Source organism: Astatotilapia calliptera, chromosome 7 (genome assembly GCF_900246225.1).
Source record: "Astatotilapia calliptera chromosome 7, fAstCal1.2, whole genome shotgun sequence".
Taxonomy (NCBI): Eukaryota; Metazoa; Chordata; class Actinopteri; order Cichliformes; family Cichlidae; genus Astatotilapia; species Astatotilapia calliptera.
Genome location: NC_039308.1, coordinates 38625211 through 38648782, shown reverse-complemented (window position 1 = coordinate 38648782; position 23572 = coordinate 38625211). Strand labels below are relative to the sequence as shown.

The 23572-nt window shown below is 41.7% G+C and overlaps 2 protein-coding genes across 6 annotated transcripts; one reads left to right on the top strand and one right to left on the bottom strand.

Moving 5' to 3' along the window:
- Nucleotides 1–1692: 1692 nt before the first annotated feature.
- Nucleotides 1693–6942, bottom strand: pbdc1 (polysaccharide biosynthesis domain containing 1). Its single transcript, XM_026177008.1, has 6 exons — nt 6834–6942; nt 3870–3935; nt 3638–3697; nt 3210–3350; nt 3001–3112; nt 1693–2153 (listed from the first exon to the last, which is right to left on the bottom strand). Exons 1-6 carry the CDS (start codon nt 6861–6863, stop codon nt 2062–2064), a joined length of 501 nt encoding a protein of 166 aa, XP_026032793.1. The 5' UTR covers nt 6864–6942; the 3' UTR covers nt 1693–2061.
- A 1611-nt stretch (nt 6943–8553) lies between these two features.
- dmtn (dematin actin binding protein) lies at nt 8554–22385 on the top strand. 5 transcript variants are annotated; one of them, XM_026174683.1, is made up of 16 exons: nt 8554–9016; nt 12668–13013; nt 13773–13821; nt 14167–14247; nt 14679–14822; nt 15534–15590; nt 17272–17380; nt 17792–17836; nt 17917–18051; nt 18141–18241; nt 18323–18577; nt 19056–19101; nt 19358–19365; nt 20443–20508; nt 20953–21033; nt 21301–22385. In XM_026174683.1, the coding sequence occupies exons 3-16, from the start codon at nt 13813–13815 to the stop codon at nt 21412–21414; spliced, it is 1251 nt and encodes a 416-aa protein (XP_026030468.1). In that variant the 5' UTR covers nt 8554–9016; nt 12668–13013; nt 13773–13812; the 3' UTR covers nt 21415–22385. The 5 variants fall into 5 exon arrangements, with proteins under 5 accessions (XP_026030468.1, XP_026030467.1, XP_026030470.1 ...); XM_026174682.1 differs by having other exon boundaries at nt 10884–13013; XM_026174684.1 differs by lacking the exon at nt 8554–9016 and having other exon boundaries at nt 9023–12756; nt 12915–13013.
- The last annotated feature ends 1187 nt before the right edge of the window (nt 22386–23572 follow it).

Genomic DNA, 23572 nt, shown 5'->3' with positions numbered 1-23572 from the left:
CGTGACTGTATGCAGATTGCACAGTCCAGCTGCTTCACACAGATTCTGATTGGCTAACATACACAGGGCACATGGATGTTTTCATATGGTACATCAGTAAATGAGGGTCAGCCAGCTAGCTGATAAATTCTAAATCAACTAGCGTGCCCATGTTAGCAACTAACATCAACCAGAGAAAATCCAGTTTAATCTGATGTCTATTTGAATAAACAGGAAGTTAACTTTCAGTTTAAGGTAAATTATTATAGTAATGCTAGCAAGCTAACCTAAAAACAAATGATGTAATGTTAAATGTTGATTTTTTTTTCCACCATTAAATTGTGTAACAGTATAAAGAGGCTAACTAGCTACCATTAGCCAGGTAAACATATTTTATAATGTGTTCCATTTGAAGTGGGAGGCAATCTCTGAGTTGGAGCCTTCGACTAGATAGCCCCTAAAGTTGGACTTGCTGAGTTTGAAAGTCGGAACAGGAACTCCATTTTTTGAGCACCGTGTACCACATAAAATCGGTTAAGTTCAGTAAGCACAACCAGAATTCATACATGAGGCGCACTGTAGATTTTTCAGAAATCAAAGGATTAATTTGAAGAGTGACTTATTTTCCGAAAAACACTACTAATTATGGCATACATGCCAATCCTCCCGCTTTTTCCAGGACAATCCCGAATTTCCACCCGGACATAATTGAAAAACCATATCCCAGATTGGACCAATCAATTCCAGTTTCCAACAATGGCTATAACTACTGCATCTACTTAGTTTTAATATTACTCTTATTTTTGTTTCTGCGTCGCAAAATAAACTTTTAACATATTTTCAGGCAAGAATGTAGCTGTGTAAACTTGAAATATCTGAGCCGGGGAGAACAGCAAACTCCCGGCACATCGTTTTCAAACCCCCGCTGTCTTTTGCTACTCAGGTTAAACATGATATACAAGTCACTTAAATAACTTAAACATGTTATTGCTTGGCCTTTTTCAGTGTTTTATTATTAGATTAGATTAAATAAAACTTTATTAATCCCTCGGGAGAGTTCCTCCGGGGTTTTCACACAGCTTTTGAATGTCTCCCTAATTTCGAGGTCTCAAGGTTCGGAGTATGAATGATGGCCCGCTTGCATGCTCTACCAAAAATTATGCTTTGTGGTGGGTATCTGACAGACGAAAGCCAAACCAGTTCCCCACCACTGAAGTTGCACCATTTTATACAAACCAATTCTGGTTCATCTGTTTCATTCAATGATCTGCTATCGCTCTTATCATTCTCAGTCGCTGCCACGCTTTTCCGCCATGTGCGTATGAAAACAAAGGCACTGCGCATGCGCGTTTTACCCGTATTCTATCGCGATATTTCATTTTCTTAACATTGTCTAACATTATACCGGTATTACCGTGAATGGTGTGATATGGCCCAGCCCTATCTGCAACTACACCACAACTTTCACAGTGTGTAAGTAGCTTAATGTCTTTTATTGTGAAAGGAAGGAACAGGAAGAATCCCTTCTCCTGCATGTGTAGAGTAGATCAGGTTTACAGAAGCTTCAGGTTTCTGTTACGACTGCTGGAAATAAGTTTTTGTGTTTGAAGCTTCGGGAAATCCTCTGCGAGGCCTCAAAGAGCGTTCATGAAGACGTCCCGCCAGCAGGCACTTGTTTGTTTTGGGGGGTAAAACGGAGTTTAAACACAGGGATTGGCGGTGAAATGAAGCTCAGGTTTTATTGGGTCAGACAGATACATTTCGGTTTTTACAAAATAAAATAACCACTTATGATTGGCACAAAAACCTTGGAACTTTACAGTAAATACAAAATTCATTGTGTTCATTACATCAATTTTAAATGTTCAGGAACTGTGAAGAAGACTTTCAAACAGGTCAGGTAGCGTTGGTGACAAAGAGTTCGGTCCTGTTCTGGTTTGTAGAAATGGTTCTGATCCGATCAAAAATTTTAATGCCGGACATCAAAATAAACACAGATGGAAACTTTTCTGGAATAACGAGCGAAGCCTCGAAGGCGTCTGCTCCACTGACGGTCGGCAGTGCTGGGATCCTGACTGCAGGTTAGCTCTTTGAACTTTTGGACTTGAACACAGCATTGTTGTAACCCTCTCTGTTCCTGGCGATCTCAATCGCGAAGAACTGAACCCTGGTGGCTGAAGCCAGAGAAACAGGAGCCAGTCAGAACTCACCTTTATGGGTTTCTTAAGAAAAGGGTCATTTTGTCTCAAATCAACAAATCTTATTTTCTGCAAGATCTGCAAAAAAAATCATTTATAAAAAGTGCTGTGGAGTTTTAGCTTCATATTTAAAACTATTCATTTTGTAAAATTCTGGATATTTTTTAGCATACTGAAATCTGAAACATAAATCTCTAAGCTGTAAGAAATTTTCACTGTTCTTTCTCATCATCTACATCAATCAGCATCTATACTTTAGGACTGATACATTAAAAAATGTCTCAGTATCTCTAGCTAAAATGTGAGGGAAGTACAGTACGGTGTACTATGTGTTGTACACAGTATACATGTTTACATTTTTTTAAGTTTCTATTAAAATTGAAGACCAAAGCGGAGAAGGCCCATGCCTGACTGAAGACGCCAAACTCGGGAGAGCACACGGAGGTTTAATTCTATTCTAGTGTGGTGATTAGCACTGTTGCCTTTACAGTCAGGCAACAGTGCTAATTCTATCTAGAGTTTGCATATTCGTGTTTGCGTGGGTTCTCTCCAGGTACTCTGCTACTGGGTACCACGGTCCAAAGACATGCCCATAGGTGTGAGTGCAAATAGTTGTCTGTCTCTGTGTTAGACTAGGGTGTCCAGGGTGTACCCCTCCTCTCACCCAATGGTATAGGCTACAGTGACCCTGACAAGAGGATGTATGAACTTTTGGTTTGGAGAGATGAAATGAAGCAAAGCAGTCTCTATGATTCAGTTTGGAGACTAGTTCTTGTTGTTGATACTTGTACTTGAGTACAAACGTCGTGAGTTAAATGTTTACCAAAGATGGTGTTTTCCTCTGTGTAGTCCTTCTCACAGTCCAGTCGCAGCAGCGTGCCATAGTTGAAGTCTTCTACGAGTCCTTCGAACTGGTTACAGAACGGACGCCACGTCTGAAAACACAAACCAAAGCTTTCTGATCCACCCAGCATCTGTGACTCTAAGCACTGATGGAGGAGCATGCTGAGCTAACAGCAGGTGCTGACTGACCTCTTTGGCCTTTTCAGACTTGAGGTCGTCTGCGTTGAGCAGCTTTACGTCGAGGTCTTTGAAGGTTTCCCTGAAGCTCGAGTAGATTTTGTCGTCCATCTTCGTCAGCTTCAGGAACTTTGGATCCACCGACGAGATGAGCTGAAGGCAGAACGGAATCAAACACCTCATAGTGAAAACCCACAGCACTCAGCTGGTAATACAGATCATGTGATCTTCAGCCTGCTGAGGTCCGATAAAGGCAGTTTTGTGAAGGAATATCACGCCGTCGTCTTTAATAAAGCGAAGCATTCCTACAGATAACCAAGCCTTTGACCTTCGAGCAGACACGGCATGTGCTGGTTTCAAACCAGTAACTAATAATAACTATAACGAGCCATAACCAGCTCGATTAACGTGGTGAAGGGTGGAGCAGCAGGTGGACTTACATTGAAGTAAACCTCCGCATGGTTGTAGGCCTTCATTGCCCACATGACCTCGAGCCGCGGCTGAAAGGAGAAAAAAAGTTTGGATTCATCACACTGTCAGGAATGTCTCTCTGGGAATATTCAGGAATAATTACGAGGTGTTCACAGCACTGCAGAATTGTTTCACATTTCATGTTTAACGCGAGGTCTTCTAAGGACACAGTGACTGATGAAGAAGATGACGTAAACTTACATCATTCCCATAAGCCTCTGCAGGCAGAGACAGAGCATGTGCAGCTGCTGCAGCTCCCTCCGCACCCTGAAAACACACAAACACACCGTCACACACTCCAGTATCATCAAGGTCTGTCATGGCGTCGTCAGACACACTGAGCAATAAAGATCGTTTGAATCGTCAGCAGGAATACCTGAGCTTCAAGTTTTCCACCAACAGGTGGAGCACAGGTTTTTGTTGGAAACTTAAGTTAATTTAAAAAAAAAACAAAAAAACATTTTCACACTCTGATGCTGTTCTGTGTGTATGGAGATCCGATTCTGCCAGAATAAAATGGTAAAGGTAAAAAAACGAAATTAATATGTGACTTTACAAATCAGAACTGAGTTTAAAGAAATAAAGTTGATATTTACACATAAAAAACTATTTTATCATGTTAATTTTTTATAATTTTTATGTTATTAAAATTTATGTTATTAAAATTTTTATGTAATTTTTATGTTATTAAAATTTTTGACTATTAAATATTTTATCTATTATTTTATTTTTGTTAAGTTATAACTCATTATTTAAATCTTACTTAAAAGACTACATTATTATTATTTTTCATCTTTTTTATATATATATATGTATATACATATATATATGTATATATATGTATATACGTATATATATGTATATATATGTATATACGTATATATATGTATATATATGTATATACGTATATATATGTATATATATGTATATATGTATATATATGTATATATATGTATATATGTATATATGTATATATGTATATATATGTATATATATGTATATATATGTATGTATATGTATGTATATATACGTATATATACATATACGTATATATACATATACACATATATATACATATATATATATATATATATATATATATATATATATATATATATATATACATATATATATATATATATATATATATATATATATATATACACACACACACACACACACACACACACACACACACACACACACACACACACACACACTTTACAGCTAGTCGTTATGACCAATAATATTTATCACGATATACATTTGAAAGTTTGTGATAACGATATAATTGACACTAGACAAAATACTTTACAACTCCACAACTTTATATGTGCAAAGAAAATTAAAAATCAATGTATTTTCACTTAAACAAGCTGCTGTTTTTTTTATGTGTATTGAAGTTATATAAAAATTTAACAGTGCAAATGCAAATTCCTTGCTGACAGTTTAACCAAAAGGCATTTTCAGTGGAAATTGGCCGACATATCCTAAGCATAACCATGTATAATATCCACAAAACTTAAAAAGAGGTTATACACACACAATATGGTAATATTATGTTGAAGCATAGTACCACTCCGCGAGGCTCCTGCCTATGATAGCCATAGTGCTCCAACAATCCATCAACCGGTGCGGGTTCGTAGCTTAGCAAAGTCGTACTAAAACATTTGACAGATTTTCGTGTACCACATAAAATAGTTTCGAGGTCAGTAAACACATCCAGAATTCATACATAAGGCACACGGGATTATAAGGGGCACTGTCGATTTTCAGAAAAGAATTCATTTTAAGTGTGCCGTATTTTCCAAAAAACACGGTAATAACGACGGCCCGCTAGCATGCGCTACCAAAAATAGTGCTTTGTTGTGTATCTGACGGACAAAAGCCAAACCAGTTCCACACCAAAGAAGCTGCAGCATTTTTACAAACCAATTCTGGTTTATCTGTTTCATCTGTTTCATCCAACGATCTGCTTTCGCTGCCGTGCTTTTTCCGCCATGTGCGTATGAAAACAAAGGCACTGCGCATGCGCCTTTTTACCCATATTCTATCTCGCAATATTTCATTTTCTTATCGTTGCCCAACATTATACCAGAATTACCGTGAACGGTATGATAAGGCCCAGCCCTAATATATATATATATATATATATATATATACATATATATACACACACACACTTCTGATTTTTTGCTTTAACTTTTAATCTCTTAATTTTTATTTTGTACGTCCTGACTTTGACCTGGGCGATAACCAGGCAGCGCAGTCAGATGTCACAGAGGCCGATGTCGTTGAAAAAGGCAAGAAGAGAAGGCTTCAAACAGTAACTCCACCCCCTGCGTTCATCATCACACCTCAGCAGGTCGCACTCTGATGGAGGATACCTGTTTCACCAATCACATTCATTCACTGATCTGATTTCCACGTCTCCTTTGTCAGGCTGTGGGACAGGAAGCTTTAAACTGGTTCCATTTAAAGTCTCAGAGCTCTAATGTGCAGCTATCACCTTAGAAACAAGCAGTCCAACTGAGCATGCTCAGACACAAAATCATTCACTGCAGTTCAAATCGTATGTTACCTCTCTGTGCCACAAATGAATGCAGAGGGCCCATATTAACAGAGAAAGTTGATAACCACAGTAGTTTTATAAGACGAGCCAACTCAAACAAAGCCTGACATTGATAAACTTCCTGTGTGACCACGACCCTCTGATCAACTTCCTGCTAATAAAAATAAAATAAGTGCATTAAGTTTAGATTTTTTTTTTTTGAAACATTCAGCTGTTTGTTCATAAACACAAACAGAAATCAGGTGATCAGTCTCTTACTTCCGGAATAAACAAACCCACACTTACCACGTGACGGCGTTACGCACAGAGCAGTGTTGCACGTGGCGAGCAGCCCTAACACTCTCTACAGTTTTTATCACACAAAACATTTTATCAGTGAGCGAGCTGAACACAGAGGTCAAAGGTCAGAGCTCATCGCTCCCTGCACGTGTGATTCTCTCAGCTAGCTACCTTTATCTGTTAGCTAACCATCTCGAGCTGCGTCGATAAACCGCGCATATCTCTGCTTCATTTCAGCGTCTCCGTTATATCAGTTCACAAACAGCACCAATACACGAACACACACGCACGGGTTTTCACAGTTAAAGTCTTACCAGAGCGGCAAGTCCGTTGTCTGACGCCATGTCTCCCAACCGAAGATCGTCTACGAAGCCAAGATGGACCACTGTCAGAGACTTCACGCATGCGCAGTGTCTTGCGTGGGTCCCAGCGACGCATCAACAGTGACTCTTCACCTTTTTTTACGATCTCTGATCTCAACTTTAACACCGTGTCACGTCACAACATTTAAAGGGCCATATTATCTTTATTTACTTTTAAATAAATTAAATTTAAAGAAGTCCAAAGAGGGTAAAATGAAAAAAATGAGTGACAAAAGGAAAAAAATAATATTTACTGCCCTCAAAACCAAAAACAGTGAATTGTTATTTTTTACTTAATTATTAAATTTAATCAATAACAATTAAACAAATAAAACTGAATGAAAAGTATATAACATTATATGATAATTACTTTATTAAATTCATTGTGTAAATGTTATATTAAACATTTCTGTCTTTGTTTAAAATAACCATCAATGAGATTAGAAATTATATGATTGCTTATATATGTTTTTGTTAAAATAAATAAATAATTATAATTATAATCTGTCTTTGTTTCTTTATATCTAAATTAATTCCATTTATAACTATGTTTGTTACTGCTTGCTTTCATTTTTATATGGATCTAATTTTTATTTTTGATATTTTATGAATTTACTTCATATGTAATCTTGTGTTATCTTGTGCTCCTAAATGTAATGAACACGTGAAAATATTTAATTAAATATTTTATTTATCTAATTTATTTCATTTAAAAAAAATAAAAAATAACAGTGATCAATCTGAAGCAATTACTCACCAATACAGTCTGCAGTCTGTGCTGCCCCCCTGTGGTAACTGAATGAATTTCATTTCTAGGTCCAAAACAGCTTGTTTTTTTGTTTTGTTTTTATTCAGAGTAACGTTTAAACGGATTTATGTTAAATCACAATATTATCATGGTAAACAGACATAAACAGGACCAATGAACTGAAAATATGATTACAGTAGTAAAATACAAAGACATTGACAAAGAGATTTAATCGTGGTTTAAAACGTTCAATGTTTCAGTCTCAGATCACATGATCTCATAATTTTGAATTATTATTATTATGTTATTTTCATTTTATGCTATAAAATTAAGAATTTGGATATCCTTACAGTTTATGAAAATTGTTTAAATTAAAAAAGTAATATCATTGAACCAAATGGGTTTTTTTCCCCTAAAACCGCAATTTAATCTCAAAATGTGTAAATGTTGTAATTATTTTAAAATGTAATTAAGTTTTTTGTGATGATTAAAAATATTATTATGCTGTTATTTGACTCCTCAACTCTGAAGATGTGAGGTATAAGTGGTTATAAGAATTTTATAAAATAGGGCTGTCACTATATCACATGATAAAGTATTATGATATGTGTCTATGTATGTGTAAATATTACAAATTATAGAAAATAATAATAATTTGTCTAATTGTTTTTCAAATGAATCTATAATTACGTAATGTATGAACACTGATATTTAACATGTTATTGTTATTGTCAGTGCTGGTAGTATCTCACACCATCAGGCCAACATTTGGACATTTGATCTGAAAAATGTACCTGATGTAAATAAATAAATAAAATCCATATCCTCTGTAAATAAAAAATAATAAAATAAATAAAAACTTGGGAGTGGCTTTGCTTTTTTGGCAGACTTGGGCTTCCACAGTGGGTGGTACATTGTGCTGTCATTTTTGTAATCAGACGTAATATTTTCCCGTGTTAATCAGATAAAGAGTTCCCTCTGTTCACTGTAAATGTTTCTTGTTTAGTGTCTTTTTTGGTAAATCAGGTGAGGTTGGTGTTTTTTTCTGGCTCTTTCTGATTGGTTGCAGCATGAAGCTTCGGTTTCTCGGTGCTGAGCTCCTGTTTTTACGTATTTATGATTTTATTTAATGCGAACGTCACAAACGTTTCCTCCCCCCGCGGAGCTCCACAGTGGACCGACCCGGGCAACAGGAAAACATCCTCCTCCTTCTCCTCCTCCTCCGTCTGGGGTCACAGCAGCCCCCAGCCCGGGCTTTAAAACCAGCCAGCCGCCACATCCTCATTTTTCTCCTCCCTCCACCCTTCCTCCTCCTCCTGTCGGGGCTGTGAGGACGGAGCGCCTCCTCTCCTCTCATCTCCGGTCAGCCTGATTCTCCTGCTCGGAGGTAAGATCTCCCTCTGTGCGCTTTTCTGTTTTTCTCGCGTCGCTGCAGACGCACTCGTCTCCTCCTCACCCTCCTCTTCCTCCGTGTAATGAAGCCTCAGATCGGCCACATGACCGCAGAGCTCCTTCATCCCTCCGCTGCACCTCAGCTCGGAATAAAAAACAGCGTCTCAGGTTCAGTGTGTGCGTGTGTGTTCGGGCCTCAACCGGCTCTGCTCCTCTTAGAGGAGGAAGGAGATCTGTCGGTATGATGTTTTGATGGGGGGGGGTCCTGTGAGATGTAGAAAATAAAGACAAATGATTATGATGAGGAGGTTTAAAGCCTCCTCCAGGAGGGGAGCAGCAGTTGCTTCAGTCTCTAAAACATGAGGGAATGATGAAAATGCTACTGCTGCTCCTGGAGGAGGCAGGAGGAGCTCAGCGTTTACCTCCAAACAGATTAAGAGGAGCTGCAGGTGTGTTTGGTATTTATGGCTCAGCTGTTGGTCAGAAAGTTACACCTGGCCCATTAGAGGCGGAGCTGAGTCAGTCAGGGATTCATGAGGCTGTCTGAAGAGATAGTAGAACAGCTGCTCTTTGGGCCAGATGTGGTGATGATGTCAAAGCAGAGCTAACATCTGGGACATTTAAGGCTGCGCTGAAGCAGCCAGAACGCCAATCGTAGCCCAAACACCTGCCGCTGAGGACCAATCGTCATCATCGCTAACATTCCTCATGCTCTCAGAGATCCTGGACACCTTCTGAGAGCAGCTGCGACGCTCTGGCACTGATCAGTTCTATTATCGGTGATTGATCAGAGAAACTCGATCAGTTCAATCCACAAAATGTCAGAATCGGTGAAATGCTCTCTAACAGGAAGCTGGATCAGTCTCTGGAAGTCATTTACTGATCATCACTGAACTGTTGGAATGAAGAGGCTTCTGGGATGGGAGCTGAAACATTTTCAGGAAACTTCAGGAAACAGAATTCCAGTCGATTTCTCCTAGCTCCTTAGATTTGAGCTGTTGATTCATCAGCTGATTGGTTTATTGGTTCTGGTTGTTTACGATCATGAGTCCAAGAGCTCCCAATAAAATCTGATCTCAGATTTTAGATGGAGAAGCTTTCAGTCAGTGCCTGGAATCTGCCAATCAGGTTGGAGTTCAGGGTCAGACCTGATGTTCTCTGAGGCGGAGTGGGGATGACTCCTCTGACAGAGTCACCGTGGTGGATCCTTCTGAGTGTTTCTGTAGCTTCTCAGTTAGAAACCTTCCAGTGTTTCTCGTTTGACTTGTATTTGGTCTGCAGCTGTTTTCATGATCTGATTCATTATTTGAGTCATTTTTCTGTTTGTTTTCTGTTCAGATGACACATTTGGACTTTTTTTAACAGAAAACAAACAGAAAACCAGTGAAAGCATGGCTGACATGCTGCAGACCGTCTATGAGTTTCCGGCCTGTGTGCTGCTGGGATGTGAATGTGAAGCAGGCCACTGCCTGGATCCACCCAGCGCCTGTAAAGTGTGTTTAAGTGTGTGTGTGCTTGGGCTAATGGCAGATAAAAGCTCTTAGTGATAAGACTATCAGCCACACAGAGCACTCGGCCTGCTGTCAGTCCTCAGAGACACTCAGCACAGTCAAGTAACCGAGTACTTTTACTCAGCAAGCCGCTGTAACTGCAGCCTCAGCTTCCTGCAGAGAAAAGCAGTGAAGAGTGATTTAAACCATGAGCTACAGAAATAAAACAATAAAATGTCCAAAAATGATCCCTGTTATTGAAAAATAAAAAAGAGCGCTCCAGAGGGCGTCCCTCCTGGAGCCTGTGTGTGGTATCTCCTAATTGTCCTTATTTCATTTGTATTTGATTGTTTTTTTTTTTGAATTTCACAGTGGTGAAAAATCCTCCCAACAGTTCCTCATTACCAAACCGAGTGATTTCTATCCAAGTCCTGCTGGAAAAACCGACCTAATCCCCGAACCTGCTCAGTGCAAGAATAAAATGTCATAAAACATAATGAAGTGAAACTAAAGCAGGAAACATTAATAAAGAATAATTCATCAAAGTCAGCCTGCTTTTAGATGTTTCATGTTTAAACATTTCACTTCCAGCTGCTCACTGTCCTCCATCCTTCAGACACGGCCTTCATCATTATTGTGCAAACACACTCAAGATACAGTCAAGGCGGCCTCACGTGGTTATTAGAGCAAATGTTATAAAATTACAATAAAACAACTAAAATGTATAAAAGCACCAAAAACAGTGATAACAGGAAACTGAGTCCACCTTAAAAGTTTAGGATAAATCATTCTTCATGTTATTAATGCTGTGTTATCTGGGGCCGGATGGCTGAGGCAGCAGCCTAAGCAGAGAAACCCAGACCATCCCTCTCTCTGGCAACCTCCTCCAGCTTATCTGGAGACACAATCTCTCCAGCATGTCCTGGGTACAGAGGAGGCCCCAGGAGATCTTACGTGCATTGTTCAAAGAAAACAGTGATGAAGAAACTGAAGCTAAAATCAGACGTGTTAAAAACCCTGGAAGGGCAGAGGTGAACCATCATCTCTGAGGTCACCGGAAATGTTTGAAACTGGATTTTTTTTTAAAATCAGGAAACCATTAGCAACAGTGTAGCCAATCAGAACAAGGAGTTTACAGGGAGAAGGTCACATGGGCTGGTCCAGATTTACCCTGCTCCAGAGCGAGGGGGGCAGCAGGGTAAGAAGTGATGCTCCCATTATGCCTCGGGCCTGTTGTACCAGCCCGTGTGGGCAGGTCTGAGGTTGCTTCAGGTGGTCAAGTCGGAGGTCAGCTGACTGAGTTGAAGGAGGCTGGTTTCTCCTTTAGAGATTCCTTCTTCCTAATGGTACAGACGTACTCCAAAAAAGATCAAGCTGGGATTTATCAAGTCCAACCAGAGATGACTTCACCCCATGGTCTGACTCCATCATTACCAAAAAACGAGCAGAAACAGAAACAAATTCTGGCCACAAAAAAAACAAAGCCATGGCCACCATTAAACTTCAGGGCCCCCCCCTCCCCTGGGTTATGGTAGATGGGCCCTCCTCCCTGATCCTGGTTTCATCCAGTTAAAGGGGAGTTTTTCCTTTTCACCATCGGCAAGTATATCATAGGTGTTCATCTGATTGTTGGTGTTTTTACCTCACGGTAGCTCTTTGAGGCAGCCATTGCTTTGATTTGGCGCTGTATAAATTGAATTAAGGAGCTCGTTAACAGAAGCAGGTGTTTGCAGCAGGTTTCTTCTCGGCCTTTAAGATAAATTAAAGCTGCTGGATGAGTTTATACTGTTTGACCTCCTGCGGGAGGATCTGAGCGTGCTCCTGGGTAACATTTGGAGGAGAACCGTCACTGTGACTCTCACACATGTTCACAGATCAGGTTCAGCTGAGGGCGCTCTCCTCTCACTGATCTGGTGTCAGATTTTATGGTTGGACAGCGATGGAGGGGGGGGAGGGTGAAGCTGCTCTGCTGACTCTGAGGACAAGCGTAACCACAGCAGCCGTTAGCAGCGGCTGGGCGTCGCCCGGCTGGGCAAGCTGATAAACAGCAGAGGGGAGGGGGAGGAAGGGAGGACGACAACGAGATGAAAGGAGGTGGTGGGGGACGGTCAGAGGAAGGATGGAGGATATCCTCCCCCAACTCTCATGTTGTTTAGGTAGAAGGTGTGCCCCCTCCCCTCTGACAGCCTCGCTGTGACTCTCCAGCAGTCGTCCGTCCTCAGCAGCTCCAAACACCGTCTGAGCCGTGAGTAACACCTTTAACGCTGAACGCTCGTCATCAGGACGCTGTCACACATCCTCACAAAGCTGCAGCACCTTCATATACACTCGAGCTCGTTTATCACTGTCAGACTTTCAGCATCAACACAAAGATTCAGATATTCACTTTACTGTATCTTGAAGTCACCGCGGCAACCCGAACATCACCACAAGTCTGCGTCTTCTTCCTGAAACTCTTCGCAGCCAATCAGAGAGCTTACTGGAGACAGCAAACTGAGAAATGTAAGTCAAAAAAATAAACATCACAAAAGCATGAAACAATAATTTCTGCTACATAACTTTGCACTTTTGCTGTAACAAAACAAATTTCCCACCTGTGTGACTAATAAAGGTCATCTTATCTTATCTAATAACATTAAGAGAAACAGTAAAAATAAAAAAGAATAAAAACAAAGCTAATCTACCAAAATAAAATCAAAGGAAAAACAAACAGAAACTGCATTTTAAATTAGTTTTGAATTTTTTTTCCAAAAACTTCAACAAAAGCCTCTTAAAGGTTAAAAGACTTTTGATTAAAAAAAAACAACGACAAATAAAGAAATAAAGAAATAAAATAAAGAAATTAAGAAATAAAGAAATTAAATAAAGAACTAAAAACTACAAAAAATTAAAAAAAATGCAGACAAAACTCTGAAAAACAAAAAAAATAAAATAAAATAAAATAAAATAAAAATCGTCTCAAAACTGCTGATCGGATGTCAATGGTAAAGGAAACAAAGGATATGAAACAAAGTCCCCAGAATGCCTCGATGCTTCTTCCTGCATCCTTCCTCCTGTTCTGTTTCCTTCTCTCTGTTTCCTCCTGTTCTGTTTCTTCCTGGATGTTTCTAGTGGTTTCAGGAAGGAAACGAGTTGACATCATGTCTGAGGCTGTGCTGTGAGAGAAATTGCTCTTCCTCTGATTCTGGATCAGATGAGTCGAGCTCGTTCGTTGGAGCAGCTGATGCGTTCACTAACCCTCTCTCTGTTTTTCCTCTGCAGCTGCTTAAATCAGGTCGGAGCGACTTCCGTGTCCACAGCTATGCAGAAGGTAATGAGTCACTGCTGGAGCTTAATCATCACCACACTTACACCTAAAATATTGCTGCACAATGAGGTTCACACTGAGACTTCAGCTCAGTGAGCAGTCTGTCACTCTGAAAGTTCATTTACACCTTAAAGTGGATGTATTGTCACTGCAGCAGCTTTGCATGATTCACAGCTCAAAATAATCCTTCATGACCATCATCTGTCTGAAACAAGCTGTTGTTGCTGTCGAGTCAGATCTTCTTCTCCTCCTGGTTTGTTTGTGGTTTTCACCTGCTCTTTGAGCTGGTGCCAATAAACTGGACTGTTTTCACTTCCTGATTGTCTCTTCTGATTGGCTGTTTGGCAGGTGGAGGGACGGGTAACTCCGGTCAACCTGCCGTCCTCGAGGGGCCCGAGCACCCCGGGGTCTCCGGCGACGGGCATTGTGGTAATGTCACACCTGCTCAGACGTTCAGATGTTCAGATGTTTATTTACTCGTTTCATCCATGGAAACATTATTTTAGCACATTTCTTTATTTTACTGACATTTTCTACTTTTAGTAAACGTACTTTTTGTAAAAACCTCTGCAAAATGCAGACTTTCACCACAAGGTGGCAGCGTTTACTGTCAAAGTTCTGCATGTACGATTTTTTTGTTTGTTGAAATTTGAGCTCTGATCAGATGATTTTAGTTCTTTTAGTTCTTCTTTTATTTTTATGTTGAATGTTGAATTTTTATGTTGAGCTGTTAACCAGTTGTAATCCTACCCAGTGAAATTAAACACTTTTATACATGGAGTACTTGTATTTGTATCTTTAAGTAATCTTTGTGATGATACTTGGAGTGCTCGTGGTAAATAAAGAACTTCCTCTGTCAGGCCCGTGTCAATGACCAGGTGGTGGGCTACAGAGACCTGGCGGCACTGCCCAGAGATAAAGCCATCCTGCAGGTGGAGAGACCGGACCTGATGACCTACCAACCCCACCTGAGCTTCTCCCCGCTCGACCCGCCACGCAGAGAGGTGCGGGTTTGGATTCTTTAGTAGTTAAGGAACATTACTGCTTCACTTTTCAACCCTGAAATTGAAATATTTGACTTAAACACTGCTGCTAGTCCATTTGTCAAGTGAGCTGACCTCTGACCCCGACTGACAGCACTGATACAGCAGCGTTCAGGGACAGCCGACAAAATCAGAACAGACAGTTTCCATTTCAGCTTCTCCTGCCAATTTAACACTTTTCTCATAAATATTATTAAAAAAAACTGGAGTCACATCACTTCCTGTTTCCCCTCAATGGCGCTCATTAAAATCCTGACATCATATTTAAAGTCAGAGGAAAGGAATAATCTGGAATAATCCTTAAAGGAAGATCAGATGAAACTTTTACTTTTTAATGATCATATTTCATAGATATGCTTTAAGTTTTTTGATTTTAACTTTAATTTTCTTCATAATATACAGGGTTTTTTCTATATTATTGAGTGCACATTTATTAAAAGAATATCAGCTGAAAAAATCTGTGTGTGTGTGTGTGTGTGTGTGTGTGTGTGTGTGTGTGTGTGTGTGTGTGTGTGTGTGAGAGAGAGAGAGAGAGAGCACACAGAGGTGTGTGTTAACAGGTCATTACTGACACTAATGTAATCCTGAGGCGTGTTTGATGCCTGCAGCTGTTGGACTTTATTAAATTCCTGCAGCATCTATGATGACTGTTCATATCTGTGTTCTCTGCAGAGATCTCTGTCTCCTCCATCCACGTCTCCAGCCTTGTCTCCAACCATGTCTCCTGAGGTAAGCCCTCATCAGTCCATGCTGGTGGTAATAACCCAGCTCCATTATTCATTTCCATCCCGGTTTCTTCTACACCTTCAGGCCACGGGGATATAAACTGTTTTTAATGAAGTGGCAGTGCTTACATTTTCCACTTGTTCATTCAGGCCAGGCTTTTCTTTAATGCTCTGGTCCGGTGACCTGGAGTCTGGAACAAAGCCCCGCCCACGAGTTAACCTGACCCTGTGACACTGAGTAGACCTGCATCTGTGGTCGATAAGACTCAAACACAAGCTTTGATTGGTGGTTCATTTCTTGGTGCCACAGCATTCATTGACCTTTCTGAATCCTCAAGTGGTTCGCGACCTCGGCTTTTTAGGAAAACAGTGGTTTGTACTTGTTCTCGTCCAGCTTTTAATCGCAGCTTTGTCTTCACCGCAGTGTTGAAACCATGACACTCGCTAGCCGGGGAACAGAAGGACCTCTGTTCAGACGGCTGGAAACTCCCCTCAGTCAGAGCGCGAAGGGCAAAACAAAATAGGAGCTCCGTTTCTGTCCAGATTTAAAGGACGGGACATCTGTGCAGAAATCACTCAGTTTGGGTCCTTTTTTAACTTTAATTAAGATTTACAGCACAAACATGTTCCACAGGTCCAGTTGGTCAAAAGTGAAATCGTGTTGTTTAAAGGAAAAACAGGATTACATGTTCGGATAAGATCAAGTAATCCAGTCCAGCTTTTTTATCTGGATTAAACCTTCAGTTTGTGTTGTTCAAAACACTGGAACAGGATCAGGATGACTTCCAAAATATCAGGATTACCCTGATCCCAGGCCGGATTCAAAATTAAGAAAAAAAATGTAATAAAGAAAAGTTATTCCAAGAAGAAAACTAGAACTGATAAACTTAAGACAATAAAAAACTTGCACCTGGACTACAGTTTTCAAACTTTGTCCTATACTTGCATTAAAATACTTGTTTTGTAAGTTTATTTATGATGCATTGCATGTCATACATGCAATATGTTTATATTTAGGACTTTAATTTTTATTCATACAGAAAACAATTATATAAAAAAGTGTGAGCTGGGAAGTAAAGTCAAGACATTGGTTTAAAAAAGGTTTTGAGTTAAGAATGATAAATACAATCATAGTAGATGACAATTAAATTATTAAAACTTAAAGCAAATCCAGCTCATTAAATCACATTGGAAAATTTTTAAATATAGTCTTTCTTTTTACCTTCTTTGAAATTATTTAAATGTTATGACTTAAGGACATCGTCCACAGTGTTTCTGTAAATGATGGTGATTTGTTGTCAGGTCAGTGAAAAAGCAAAAACAATGAAAATTAACAAATTTAATATAATTATTTAAAGTTCCTTTATTTTGAGTTAATTTCAGTGCCCCCTGCACCCCAATTAAATTACTGGTAATCCTTAAAAGTTTATACGGGATCAGAATGAACCTGTCCAGTTTTTGTGTGAACAAGAACATGAGCTGGACGAGCTGGATTACATCATCCACCAAAGGAAAACACACTACAGCCACCTGTCAGCCAAAGAGGCCACGCAGCAGCTTTGTTTTATGGGCCTCTTTGATTTAGACAAAGTTCTCACGGTCAATCGCGTGACCCATGCTGACGTTCTGACTCACTGATTGGTCTGAGCTCACCTGTCAGGTTAAAAGACTCTGTTTGCTTCCAGGTGAAGGGGCGCAGGGCAGAAAGTGAGAGCGGTTCTCCTGGAGGATCCACGCTGCAGCTGCAGGCTGGACGCAAGATCAGTACGAGCCTGCAGCATTTCCACCGACCAGGTAACACACACACACACACCTGAGGGCTGTCAGGACTCATTAATCCTAAAACCTTTCTCAACCCTGAAGGCAAAGCGGCCGTGTGTCTGAGTTTGTGCGCTCAAATCAAATCACTTTTACTGTCACATCACATGTGCAGGTACTAATTCTTGTGTGCGAGCTTCACAAGCAACAGAGGTGTGCAAAAATACAATAACATAAGAACAAGCAAAATATAAGAATGGTTTACCCAGAGTTATATGAATAAATATATGTACAATATAAGAGTGTATGCGCATTACTAAATGTGTATATCTACGTGTGTGTGTGTGTGTGTATTTTAAAAAATTAAATAGAATAAACAATAAAATAAAATCTACAGAGGTTGACATTGGAGAAACCGTACAAAAAAGTTTTTATGCATTTTTTCAGATAACGGGACCAACATTTACAGGAAGCCTCCTATCTACAAACAGGGTGAGCTCTTCCTCCTCTTCCTCACTGTGTGTGTGTCTGTCACTGCTTCATCACTCAGCAACTTCATGCTGTCTCCACAGATGCTCACAAACACGGCGAGGGCAGCGGCGTCATCCAGTCAGCAAAGTTTCCTGCAGCCCAGCCGCCAGATCCCAACCAGCCTTCCAAGATTGAGACTGAGTACTGGCCCTGCCCACCCTCACTGGCCACCATGGGTAGCACACACCGACACACACACATGTGCGCACACACACACACACCTGTGCTGTGAGGTCATTGGTAACTCTGAGGCTGAACCCCGCAGAGATTGAGTGGCGGAAGAAGAAGAAGGAGCTGCAGGAGGAAGACGAGTTTGAGGACCTCACAGAAGAAGCGAAGACGCTACAGGAACAGGAGCTGGAGAAGGTTTGTGACCGTCGCCCCCTCTTTCCAGATTCACATTTTGACTAAAAGCGTCATCTGACCCGCGGTTTTGTGGCCACTCAGATCAAGTCCAACCTGGGCCGTCTGATCCTGAAGGAGGAGAAGGAGAAAGCCGTCCACTTCAGGAGGAAGACGCAGTCATTGCCCGACAGAACGCACATGCACGGCAGTAAGAGTGCTCGCACACAGCCACCGCCTTCACATTCCCCACTTTCACCACGGAGCGCTCCTCTGACGTCTCTCTGTCCACTTCTCCCTGCAGGTTTGTCAGCAGGTGCCTCCAAGTCTCCATCACGCTCAGGATCAGGCCTGACACGAGTAAGTGCTCACACCTGACATGGTGCAGAGTGAGACCCCGAAACTGGAGTTAAACCGGACTTAGGCTCACTTTAAGTGACTTTTTTTTAATCTCACTGTAGTAAATGAATAGTTAAAACTGGAATCTGGTTTGAAGTGTTTACAACACCAACAAACATGGGCGGAGCTTCTGGACAAATGAAGCATTTTTTCTTCCTGAGCAGCCAGCAGGGGGCGACAGCTGTGGCTGCAGAAACACTTCCTTCCTGTAGACGTGTATGAAACAGCTGTTTGTGTTTGTTGGGTCAAACTTGTATAAAATTAAATCTCAGTCCCACGATGTTTCAAAATGGAGGATTAGCTTTGGTGTGAAGTTTTGGTGTGAAGAATTGGCTGATAAGTCGTTGCACCGATGGAGGTGATGCCACAGTGGCTCCGCCCATCTTTAACCGCCCATGGCGTAAAGTTAACGCTCAAAAGAACTGGTTGTGTGTTGCAGATGCAGTCGGCAGAGTTTTCCACAGATGGCGATAAAGGACGGCCAGGTATGAGTCCTCGCTCACCTTTTTCATGACATCAGAAAAAAGAGCGGCGCTGCTGGTTTAATGAGTTCCTTCTGAGCGTGCAGCTCTCACAGACGATTGGTCACATGAGCCTAACGCACATCACATGAAACAAAAACAACCAGAGTTTGTAGAAACGAGTCACCTGTGAGTGTGCTGATGAACTGTGCCTGACACACCTGAGTGACATCACTCGGTACTAACCTCTGCTCTTCCTGTTGTGTCTTCTATCTTTCAGCTGCTCAGGTAAGCATGTCTGTGTGCATGACCTGTTTAACCGGCACAGCCCTGACACACCTGAGCACATTACTGGCCCCGCCCCCACAGCTGTTATAAAGGAGCACTGACTCGCTGTTGGAGCCTCTGGTGGTCGTCAGAGGAACTGCAGGTTTGGCACCTGGAAGTCAACGGTTGAATTTAGGTTCCTGCAGCTTTGCATACCTCGACATAAAGAATCAGCTCCTCTTTACCACTTTAGCACACGACTGGTCACTGTCAGACACTTCACAGCAGGGCGACTAACCCCACCCTCGTATTTCCTGCAGTCTCACGCCTCTCTAAAGCCTCACTGGTCTGTTATTGTTGGATTATTTCTTATAGAACACTCTCATTAAGTCTTTGTCTCTTTGATAGACAGTTTGTAAGGAGGCCCAGAGAGGTCAAAACACCAGCAAATTGAAAAAAGCAAAAACACAACAGAGGTGATTCAGGTGAACCAGTAATAGCAAACATACATGTACAGTACATAAATTATGTGATTAGAATAGCATCTCTCCCTCAATCAGCTCCAACCAATCCTTGGCTTGTTTACTGTCACCGTTGCAGCTTTTCATCACGGTCTGCTTCATATTGTGAGATTTTGCGATATTTTATTATTTGCTATGTTTTCTGAAGTCACATTGCATTTGAGCTCTCAGGGCCACAGACGCTGTTCTGTGATGCAGACGCTGCAGCTGCTGCAGCTGCTGAGGATAAATCCAAACAGCACTATGAGGCAGATGTGGCGCAGACCATCAGGAGCAGGAGGGCTTTGATGGCCCACATGTCACGATCCAGCTGATGTTCACAGAGACTGTTGGGCTCGAGCTTTAACGTGTTGGACTGTAGAAAACTTCCGTGTTTTCCATGAAGGAACGCTTCAGTAAAGATACCACTGGCTTCATTTCCTGTCACCGGCTGTCTGGAACGCTCCAGGCCAGAGATGGAGAAATCCAGAATTTAGAAACAGTCTTCCTGACTTGTGCTGACAGAAGCGTCAGATTAACGTGTTGGTTTCATGTGTCGTGTTAAATCAGTCTGAGCATTTTAAATGTGTGTGTGCAGAACGGTGACACTCGCAGGGAGCGCATGGACCGAGGAAACTCTCTGCCGAGCATCCTGGAGCAGAAGGTGAGGCGCTCCCAGTCTCTGGTAGAGTAGCTCTGCATGATTCACAGTTCAAAGTAAAACATATTTATCTTTAAGCTGCTCTTTGTGATTGGGAGCCAATCAGAAGAGAGCTGACTTAAAAGGGGAGGAGTTAAAACAAGGCATTTCCGATCAGATAAAGGAGGATTATGTTGAACTGTGAATCATGCAAAGCTGCTCTGTGAAGTACAGGAACAAAATTAGACCCTTTTTAATCACTTCGATTACTGATTTTACTTCTGAATTTTGTCTAAATTTTTATAATCAGTTGACGCAAACAATCAGCTGATCAGATCTGACTGGTACTGTCTCTGATATCATTGTAATACCCCTAACTCAGGTACTACTGGCTCGTTACACTGATGTGTACTTTGCAGTGTAGTATCCGAGTACTCCCTCCAGCTGATGGCATGCTGTGTATTTCAGATCTACCCCTATGAGACACTGGTTGTGACCCACAGAGGGCGCTGTAAGCTGCCTCCAGGCGTGGACCGCACTCGGCTTGAGGTGAGGGACGCTGTGCTGGGTAGTCATTTTCTGTCTTCCTTCTCAGTGTCCCAGTTGAAGCTTCTCTGTGGTAGCACTGGTTTCTCTGGTTTCCCAATTTGAGTGTTTGAAGTCAGACTTGTTTGCGCGTCCCAGTTTAACTTTAGAACTGGTTTACATAAACTTTTTTAGAGGTGGGACTGGTTCCAGTCCTCCCAGTCTGAGCGTCGCTGAAGCACGACTGCTTCACTGGAGGTTTTAACTTCTTCTTCTTCTCCTCCCTGTCAGCGGCACCTGTCCCAGGAGGAGTTTGAGCAGGTGTTCGGGATGCCGATGGCCGAGTTTGAGCGCCTCTCGCTGTGGAAACGAAATGAACTGAAGAAGAAAGCCTCGCTTTTCTAACAGGAAGTGACCTCATCCCAACAAATACTTGATGAAGGTTTTAAAGTAGGAGGGGTTCAAATAAAATATCCAATCAGCAGACACACACAGAGCCAATCACCTCACTCCGATACGTCCTCCATCTTACTAACCGTGCTCCTGGAAGCTCGCCGAGGAGCAGACCAGTCCTGGTTAACCTTTTACTGCGACTAACCTTAATCGATACACTGATTACCTGTGCCGCGCATATAATCACCACTGCTTACAGGTCACCACATTATCTTCATCATCTTCATCACATGTAATCTCTGTAGCTCTGTCTCCTCACGTGGATTATTCCCAGCTCCGGGTCTGATCCATGTCAGGGACCTGCTGCGGGTCCCTCAGATTTCACGCCATCTTCAGGTGTTACGCTAACATGAAGCTGCTTCACTTTCATCCTTGTAGTTAGACAGTTAGATGGGATTATTAGTGTGATAGTAAAAATGAAAATGACCTCTTACAGCTTTCCCAATCATTTCTAGGTCTAGGAAAGTCATTATGGACACCTCGTAAGGATTTGTGGAAAGAACAGACCTCAATCTCCAGCATATCCTGGGTCTGTTAGTCAAACCTCAGGTTCAGGAGGATCATGATCTTTATTTAGAGAGCTTTCTTTTTAGTGACGGCCCGTTATCACGGAAGCTTGCAGCTCTTCCACAATCCTTCACAGATCTTCAGAGCAGCTCTGGGAGTTGCAGAGGCTTCAGGAAGTCTGAAACCCACCGGGCTGCTTCAGGCTGGCTGTAATTCCCCTGGAGGCCCAGCTGAGGGCGCTCTAAGCTTGCCCAGCCTGTTCTGTCAGCTGCAGAGAAGCAGGCTGCTCGTGGTGGTGATTGTGGTCCTGCAGCTTCATGGTAGCAGTCCGGGTCTAACAGCTGATTGTAATGATTAACCACATGCAGCTTTTATTTATTGGATGATTGTATTTTTTCTGCATTTGTCTGCTACTGTGAAGCGTTTTATTTTGGAAATCTTGTTGAAAATATTTTTGGCTGTATAGTTTGTTTTTAAATATTACTCCACGTGGAGTTCAGACCACACACACCTGCAGTTCCTGCTAGCTCACCTGGTGTCACCTGTGCCGTCTCATCCGTCCCTCGCAGTCCTGTTTCTGTCCTCTGATATAACGGAGACCAATAAACTTGCAGAGTAACGTCTGTCTCTCGAGTCTTTTTTTCCACACATTTTCACCATAAAAGTCCTCCGTACCTGCACACCAGAGCTCAGACTGGAACCAGTTCCAACCACACGGCTCAGGGACAGGACTGGTTGTCAGTGTCGAGGCATTCACACATTCAGAACTGGGTTCTTACTTAGCTTCCACTTTTATCATCCTATCACAGTTTTGACCTCCACCTCTGGCTCGACCCCACCCTCTCTCTGGATCTTTGGGTTTTTCTGCCTTCATCATCATGATGATGATGATGATCACCACCACCACCATCATTATCCAATGTCCAGTCTACATCTCTCCCCAGCAGGGATGTCGAACTCATAGCTGCTCCCTGTCAGTGTGAGAAGTTTAACTGAACATGAGAAAGTTTTTCCACACGATGAAAAAAAATGCCGTCGCAGGAAGTGAAAGAAATCTGTCAGCGCGACTGTTTGAGCTTAAACTGAGAAATGTGTAAAATTACAGCAAAGCTCTGTAATTTTAACACAGAAAGTTCCTGTTCATTCACAGTGAAAGTTTTTATATTCTTTATTCATTTATAATTTTTCATTTTCCAAAGACATCCAGCGGGCCGGATCAAAGACTTTCCCGAGCCAGATCTGGCCCTTGCACCTTACGTTTGACACCCTTGCTTTTACTCATTGAAAACAAAGACGGGAGTCAAATCATTTACACTGAGCTCACAGCACTAATGTTGGCAGGAAAACACAGCCTGAAAGGTCAAAGTTCATCTGAACACCTCTGTGTGCTCATCTCCTTTGGTTCTCCAGAAGTCCAAGCAGCAGATCTCCTGCTGTGTCAGGTGTGACCGAGTCACAGGAGATTGGAAATGCCTCTTCCTGTTACTACAGCGTCACACCTCCCAGCTCGCTGTTGACGGTTTCTGCTGTGAGCAGTCCAAACACCCCCACCACCATATTTTATTTTTTTAATTAAATTGAATCATCGTCAGCCTTTCCCGCC

Bases quoted from the DNA above. Each gene is read 5' to 3' on its own strand.
- pbdc1 (XM_026177008.1), bottom strand. From the start codon at position 6,863: ATGGCGTCAGACAACGGACTTGCCGCTCTG. The intron at 3,698-3,869 runs GTAAGTTTACGT...TTCTCCTTTCAG, and splicing joins CAGAGGCTTATGGGAATGAT to CCGCGGCTCGAGGTCATGTG. The intron at 2,154-3,000 runs GTAAACATTTAA...CTCTGGCTTCAG, and splicing joins AGAGGAAAACACCATCTTTG to CCACCAGGGTTCAGTTCTTC.
- dmtn (XM_026174681.1), top strand. From the start codon at position 13,705: ATGAGTCGAGCTCGTTCGTTGGAGCAGCTGATGCGTTCACTAACCCTC. The intron at 20,509-20,952 runs GTGAGGCGCTCC...TGTGTATTTCAG, and splicing joins CGAGCATCCTGGAGCAGAAG to ATCTACCCCTATGAGACACT. The intron at 21,034-21,300 runs GTGAGGGACGCT...CCTCCCTGTCAG, and splicing joins TGGACCGCACTCGGCTTGAG to CGGCACCTGTCCCAGGAGGA.